At 34.4% G+C, this 7,636-nt stretch overlaps 2 protein-coding genes across 4 annotated transcripts; one reads left to right on the top strand and one right to left on the bottom strand.

Annotated features, from left to right (window-relative positions):
- Positions 1-2,708: 2,708 nt before the first annotated feature.
- Positions 2,709-4,457, top strand: LOC108781607 (proteasome subunit alpha type-6). The gene is made up of 5 exons (XM_018549626.1): positions 2,709-2,854; positions 3,010-3,104; positions 3,276-3,357; positions 3,737-4,166; positions 4,267-4,457. Exons 1-5 carry the CDS (start codon positions 2,779-2,781, stop codon positions 4,322-4,324), a joined length of 741 nt encoding a protein of 246 aa, XP_018405128.1. The 5' UTR covers positions 2,709-2,778; the 3' UTR covers positions 4,325-4,457.
- Positions 4,458-4,495: 38 nt separating this feature from the next.
- On the bottom strand, positions 4,496-6,843 carry SmD2 (small ribonucleoprotein particle protein SmD2). Of its 3 annotated transcripts, none has more exons than XM_018549627.1 (3): positions 6,749-6,843; positions 6,052-6,307; positions 4,496-4,630 (listed from the first exon to the last, which is right to left on the bottom strand). In XM_018549627.1, coding segments are annotated over exons 1-3 (363 nt in total). In that variant the 5' UTR covers positions 6,751-6,843; the 3' UTR covers positions 4,496-4,525. The 3 variants fall into 3 exon arrangements, with proteins under 3 accessions (XP_018405129.1, XP_018405130.1, XP_018405131.1); XM_018549628.1 differs by lacking the exon at positions 6,749-6,843 and adding an exon at positions 6,615-6,742; XM_018549629.1 differs by lacking the exon at positions 6,749-6,843 and adding an exon at positions 6,518-6,562.
- Between the last annotated feature and the right edge of the window lie 793 nt (positions 6,844-7,636).

Below are 7,636 nucleotides of genomic sequence, written 5' to 3'. Positions count from 1 at the left end.
AAAAAAAAAAGAGAAAAAATTAAAAGATTTGAACATAAGATCTCCAGCATTCTAGGCTTGCACCTAGATGCGCTCGACCATGTAGAGTACTTTTAAATCGTTCTTATAAACGAGGTATATTACTCGCATGGGAAATTGTAAATAATTAATATCTCGTAAACTATCGCATTTTGACATAATTTATGCCATTGTGGATTAATGGGAAAGGTATACGATTCTAAAAATTTATTTAAACATATATGTCATATGGAACGTCCTTTTATCCCTTATATCGGTAGCCGAGCCGGCCGAGCCGGCCGAGAAACATTTTCAGCCGCTCGCGACAAGCGGACGAGCGAGAGGGTCCGATCGTGACGTAGCGTCTGCCATCTCGCTCGCGCTCGGCTAGTGCGCATGCGTCGAAGGCTGAAGGACAGACAGTCGTGCTGTTGCGCTCTCTTAGCCGAGTCAAGCCGAACGCGGCGTGCTGGGACCCCAATGTGCATCACTGGTCCTGTGATTATTTTAAGTCAGTTAGCGCTTTCGTTACTAGGTGGCGTCGTAGATTTAAGTTGTGGTGTGGGGGGGGGCTAAAGCGGGGAGCACAGACTTTTGCATAAAGCATGTGCATAAGGAATTTCATTGGTCCATTTTCTTATGCATGAGTTAATGGACCAATCAAATTCTTTATGTATATGGTTTATGCGTTATGCAAAAGTCTGTGCTCCCCGCTTTAAGGTTGATTTATACTGGCCGTAAACTGTTAACTTATGCCGTAATCTGTAAAAATTGTCCAATCACAGTCGAATGAAGGTTGATTTATACTGGCCGTAATCTGTTAACTTATGCTGTAATCTGTAAAAATTGACCAATTATAATCGATTATTCCCCTCTCATTCGACTGTGATTGGTCAATTTTTACAGATTACGGCATAAGTTAACAGTTTACGGCCAGTATAAATCAACCTTTAGGCTGGAGTCACATTGAGCGGAAATCTACAGCGGAACGAAACAGCGAGACCAATCATGCCTGGTTTATGCTTCGGTCTTAAGACTCAATCCTAAAATTCAGCCAATAGAGTTCAAATTTCGGTTAGAACTGGCTGCTTTATTGGTTGAATTTTAGGATCTTGGGATTAAGACCATAATGAAGCATAAACCAGGCATCACAATCGCAGAAAGTAAAACTAATGCCTAGTTCACACTAGGCGCGATGAGTGATATGCGACGAGCGATAACCAATAAGAACTCTGCTTTACGTCGTGTGAGCTAAAGCAGAGCTTTTGGATATCACTCATCGTTCATCGCCCATCGCATCCAGTATGAACTAGGCAAAAGACTCCATGTATGCGGTGAGCTGCGGCAAACGCATGCGGTAACCAATCAGGATATCGATCATAAAACTTTTTCCCTAGGAGGAAAAGTGAAAAGTGAAAAATTTCTCCATTAAGATGACAGGAGTGACCCGTGGAGACTAGAAATATTTTTGTTATGCCTTTTTTTTTACAAAAAAATAGCTCTGTACGAGCCTTCAGGGCAGCGATCATGTAACTTTTCTCCTAGAGCGGAAAGGCGAAAAGTGAAAGGCGAAAACTTCCACTGGAAATTACATGATCGCTGCCCAGGAGCCTTTCCTAATTATGAATATCACAATTAAAACGCGATCCATCGAGTTTTTTGGCCGTAATTTGGGAATAAAAAATTCGTCTTCGACTAGGAGGTTTCTGGGTCAATCTCCTGTCGACCCTTAAGGAGCCTACAGACCAGAGCGGCGCAGCGGTGAAGCGGCGAGCGATAGCCAATGAGAGCCATGCTTTTGCGTAAAAGTATGGCCCTCATTGGCTATCGCTCGCCGCTTCACCGCTGCGCCGCTCTGGTCTGTAGGCTCCTTTAGGACTGCGCACAATGGAGGAACAGATATTAGATATTAAAATATTAACCTATCGGATACCTGCAGTTACACCGGAATACACGATTCTGATAGGTTAATATTTTAATATTTAATATCTGTTCCTCCATTGTGCGCAGCCTTAACTTCAATGGTAAAAACATGAAGGAAGATATAAGGAGACTCCACTCAGTCTCGCCAGTCTACAAAATATGGAACCATTTTAGGTTTCGAGTTCAGTTTCCGATTCTCGACACTCGCAGCGCTCGTGAATTTAGTAGTGTTTGAGTGCGAGTAAGAGAAATGATCATTTCTCATTCGCACTCATTTATGCGCAACACTACTAAATTCACGAGGGCTGCGAGTGTCGAGAATCGGAAACTGAACTCGAAACCTATAATGAGTCCACTTTGATTTTACAGAGTGGAATCTCCTTATATCTTACTTCCTGGGTAAAAATTTTCACTTTTCACTTTTCATCCTAGGGAAAAAGTTTCACGATCGATACCCTGCGTAGGGAATTTTTTTATTCTTTTTTTCTAGCGTTGTGATTGGCTTGTGCTCAACTGACTCGTGTGCAATTAGGCCTGTTCTTTTTACCGAACTGGTACACAGAGTGCAATAAGTTGAAGTGAAACAGATATACGTTTGTTTCATTTCAACTTATTGCACTGTATGTACCAGTTCAGACAGTGCAGGCAAAAAGAACAGGCCTATTGATACACACCCGTGGACACAAGGCAGATTTTTGGTACTAAAAATTTCCGAACACACTTTTATGCATCTTATCTGTACAAGTGTAGAAAGTACAAAGAACAGACCTATGATTTGACGTTTTCACGGCAAATCGATCGAAAAGTTACGGACGGGAAGTGTAATCGTTGATTTCTGTATTTTCTGTATAAGCGAGCATGGCGCGCGGTAGTAGTGCTGGTTTTGACAGGCATATCACGATCTTTTCACCGGAAGGTCGGCTATACCAAGTAGGTAAGGGTAAAAAATATCTCAGGTGCGAACAGTTATCATATAATCAGCGTTGTCACAGATCGCCTATTTGTTTGCATTTTACACGTGGATGACGTCGGCGTAATCGGCATTTTGAAATTTGTTAAAATACTATATTTCCCTTGTTTTTCGCGCAGAATACGCCTTCAAAGCTATCAATCAAGGTGGCCTGACGTCCGTAGCTGTCAAAGGGGTTGAGACAGCAGTTTTTGCGACACAGAAAAAAGTGCCTGTAAGAATCTCCTAACATCTTCCTATTTGAACTTTAAGTTCAGTTTCTTCCAATTTTTTATGTATCTTTCAGCTTAAAACTTTGTTAGAAATGATACCTTAGTATTTAGAAATACATGTTTTAGTTAATATTTGTATTTATATCAAAGTAATATATCATCTTCCTTTATAGGATAAGTTGCTTGATGCATCCAGTGTCACTCATGTATTCCAGTTGACGGACAACATCGGTTGTGTTATGACTGGTATGATAGGTAAGTTCGGATAATTTTTAGTGCTATGTCAAACTTAACGTTCTCTTTCTAATAGCGATTTGAATGCATTCAGTATGCACTGTTGAACTTATTAAAACTATTGTTTCTTATAGAAACCTAAGAGAGCTTCACTGATATTTTTTTTTAATCACATATTTCATGTTTTTTTATTGAACTTATTGATTATGCAATATACAGAAGACATCAGTCAATGTAAAATTAATTGTTTTAAGCATTAAAAGCACTATTGTTCAGTATTTTTAATGTGATAAGTTAGTCAGTATTAGATTTCTATAAAGGCATATTGATATAGAGATGTATGTTTGATACAAATGTAGAAATGCATCCAATTAAATTTATTATAATTCCTATCCCACAGCTGACAGCAAGTCTCAAGTACAACGCGCGCGATACGAAGCAGCTCACTTTAAATACAAGTATGGCTACGAGATACCTGTGGACGCTTTGTGTCAGCGTATCGCAGACATTAGTCAAGTATATACGCAAAATGCAGAAATGCGACCTCTTGGATGTTCCATGATGCTTATTGCGTATGACAAAGAGAAAGGTCCTTGTATTTATAAGGCCGATCCAGCAGGATATTTCTGTGGTTATAGAGCTATCTCTGTTGGAGCAAAGCAAACTGAAGCTAATTCCTATCTTGAGAAGAAATTAAAGAAGAAACAGAATTATGATTATGATGAGACTATACAACTAGCAATTACTTGTCTGTCTACAGTTTTGTCTGTAGATTTTAAACCAACTGAAATCGAAGTGGGTGTTGTATCAAAGGACAATCCTAAATTCCGGTAATTTATAAAATAATTTTGATATAGTAATATTTCATATATATCGAAATTTTATTTTCTACTATTGTACTTTTTCTTATTAACAATTTTTCTGTTACAGTATACTGACCGAGCAAGAAATTGATAAACATTTAACTGCAATTGCCGAAAAGGATTGATAATGTATACAATTCATAAGAAATAAATACGTCCTGCCTAACACTTTTTTTTTACTTAATATTTAACGAACAAGATTACAGATTTTTGTGCAGAAATAGGTTTATCACGTTAATAAACGCTGCCGTGATCATATTAAAATTTATTTCCTTTATTACATATTAGCCTTAGTAAATCATAAAATTAAAGTGATTCTTAAATTATTACTTTCCTGCTGCAGTCGCCAGTGGATTCCTCAAAACCAAGATGACAGAATCTCCACGTAGAAACATTTTTGGAATAAATCTGTCTTTATTTACCGGTTTTGCCTATTTATAAATATCTTGATTAATAATACAAATATTATTAATTTAAGTAACTTATATTTATTTTTTTATTAATTTTGTATGACTTGCAATGAATGGAGTATCTTGAATGTATTAGAATATTTATTATCTTATTTTCTTCCTAAATTCAAATATATACAATACAGTCCATTTTTTAATATTAAGTAATTTGATATAAATTTATAGAAATAAAAATATAAATCTAAATAAAAAAATTTCTAGATTTCTTGGTCAAAACTAATTTTAAAGCTTAAATATTTTTATGTGAGTTTATATACATAATCTGATTCTGCTTATGAACAAGTTAAAAAAAAAATATTTTGATGCGCTGTTTGTAGAATCATATATATATATATATAGAAGAGAATGTTCTAAATCAGACTGTGTTCCAAATCAGACCTTTTTTATTTAAATAAATAAGGTTAAGCAAATTTGCGTGCTATTCATAATATGTATAAAGTCCTTATAAGATACCGAACATGTGACAACAGTTTGGCAGTACTCTGTTATAACATTCGTAGAATAAACGCAAATATGTATTTTCGGTTATCATGCGAAAATTTGTTTAAAAAAGAAAATCATTATAAATCATTATTTAAAAGATGTTAAAAATTTGAACGGTAATTGATTTAAGATAATTGAAGAGTGTAGAATTCAAGAATTTCGTGATTACTTTTGCAGTTTATTGTCAAATTTGTTCCAATAGTTCAAAAGAACCTGTGTCCAAATTAGACCTATACAAAAATAAAAAAAGACGAGTAAGCCAGCTAATTCATTGAAGAAAGGTTTGCCACGGTCTGGTTGTAAGACTGTGATAGACCAACCAGATCTGATTAAAGAACACTAAATCAATAAAATACCATATGTCATCAGACTCAGATTGATAAAACTTTTTACTGATTTTAATTCTAATAATATAAACTGTATTTTTATCTTTGAGTCTTAAATTGCTCGTTTTTACTCAATACTAACAAAATTTAATTAAAATATTTTAAAATTCTATCTAAAAGTCCATAAAAATAGGAAAGATTATGGTTCCAAATCGGACTGGAAAATGCATTTTTACATTTTCCATTATAGTTTGACACAGGTAAGAGATACATCAAAATTAAGCAAAAATGAAAATTAAATGATCTTTCAAACAGCACCATTGATTTTATGATCAGACTTTATTTACGCCTCACAGAGAACAAAAACTTGGTCTGATTTATATCACTCTCCCCTATACATATAGAAAATAGAAATACTTAACACTAAGATCCACTTTGACCAAATATTTCTCTTACTTAAATAATTTGAACAGTCATGGTACAAAATTTAAAATAAATTTTAGAATCTTTAAATAATAAAATATATATATATATTACTTAAGTAATTTGCTAGAAATATATGATTATGCATACCTTTTTCTTGCCCTTTCCTGTACGTGGAAGTTCTGTCCACATCTCTTTTACATTTTCTAAAACCATATTGCAATGTCTATCAAAAGCCTTTACTCGTCCTAATAACTTTTTGTTATTCCTGCAATTTATTAATACTTGGGTATTATTCTTGACTGATTGTGTTAAAACAGAGAGAGGCCCAGTGTTGAATTCTTCCTCTTCTCTTTTCGCCAATTCCTCCGGCGTCATCTCAGATTTTGGTTTGGTTAAAGAAGACCTGATACACAAACAATACAATATTACATAATATGTGCCAAACATTTTAAGTCAATTCTTTACACGTTAATAACTAATAATGCAAATAAATAAATTTTAATATGTGTGCTATAATTGAGGTTATCCTTGATATAAATCGTAATAAATTAACATTAAATATTGAAAATGAATAAAACTGCACAAGATATTACAAAATATGTACTTAACTTACATTCTGTGATGTTCTTGTTAAATAGTATCAAAAATTATCAGAATTGATAATTTTTGATACTATTTAACAAGAACATCACAGAATGTAAGTTAAGTACATATTAAAAATGTCGGACGCTCGACGCGATGTCGGGACTCGAACCGAGGACCTCGTATGTAGTTCGAAACACAAAGCCACCGCCTTGCCGCGGAGCCACACAGCCCGACACGTAGATCTTAATTAATATCTTACATTCTTTCACGATGAAATCGAGAAATTGTTTTTCTTTTTCACGAAAGAATGGCGCCGACACAGTACACAGTATATACAGTAGCGCAACTCTCCTGATTTTGTGAAGCCCAAAATGGAGTGCGCATGCGCGGAATGGGTAAGTTGCCCAGTAACACTGTAATTATACATGAGCAATTTTTACATTTGTTCAAACTTAATTTTTTTGAAAAAAAAAAAAAAAATAATGAGAATATTAAAATGATAAATTGTAAAAACCAAACAAAAAAAAATAAGATGAATTCAAACAAATGTTTATAACTCGTCCGGATTATTTTCAATGTTAACATGACTTATAAATTTTAAAAATTTGGTAGACCTTTTCATCGCAAGCAAAAAATTGTGCGCCTGCGCAAACAAACCTAGCCTCACCTGGTGGACTTTCGTACACTTTTCGTAAAAATACACGTGAAAAGATCGATTATTTTAAAAAAAAGTTTTTTTAATTATGGCAAGCACAAATGATAGAAAAGGAACAACAAAACGTTGCTGTTATGGTTTATGCAAAAGTGACACACGCTTAAAAAGTTTTAAAACTGATAATTATTATTTTATCTCGTTTCCCAAACCGTGCCTGTCATTTAGAAAGGGTAATGTCGAAACAAAGCAATTAAAAAATCACACGAAAAATTGTGATAAATGCAATAAATGCAGTATATGGGTGAGAGCATGTGGTCATCCTACTCCGTTTAACAACATTAAATATGTTATAAAAGACACGTATATACTATATATGTTCGTTGCATTTCCACTGGGAAAGTGGACCATCTGACGAGTACCCGGACCCTATTCCTTTTTATGAAATATTATTAATAATATTATTAATATTATATTATATTATATTATAAATAT

The sequence above is a fragment of the Cyphomyrmex costatus genome, unplaced genomic scaffold (assembly GCF_001594065.2).
Source record: "Cyphomyrmex costatus isolate MS0001 unplaced genomic scaffold, Ccosl1.0 scaffold843, whole genome shotgun sequence".
NCBI lineage: Eukaryota > Metazoa > Arthropoda > Insecta > Hymenoptera > Formicidae > Cyphomyrmex > Cyphomyrmex costatus.
Note: the sequence above shows the minus strand (reverse complement) of the source record. Positions and strands in the feature narration are given on the sequence as shown.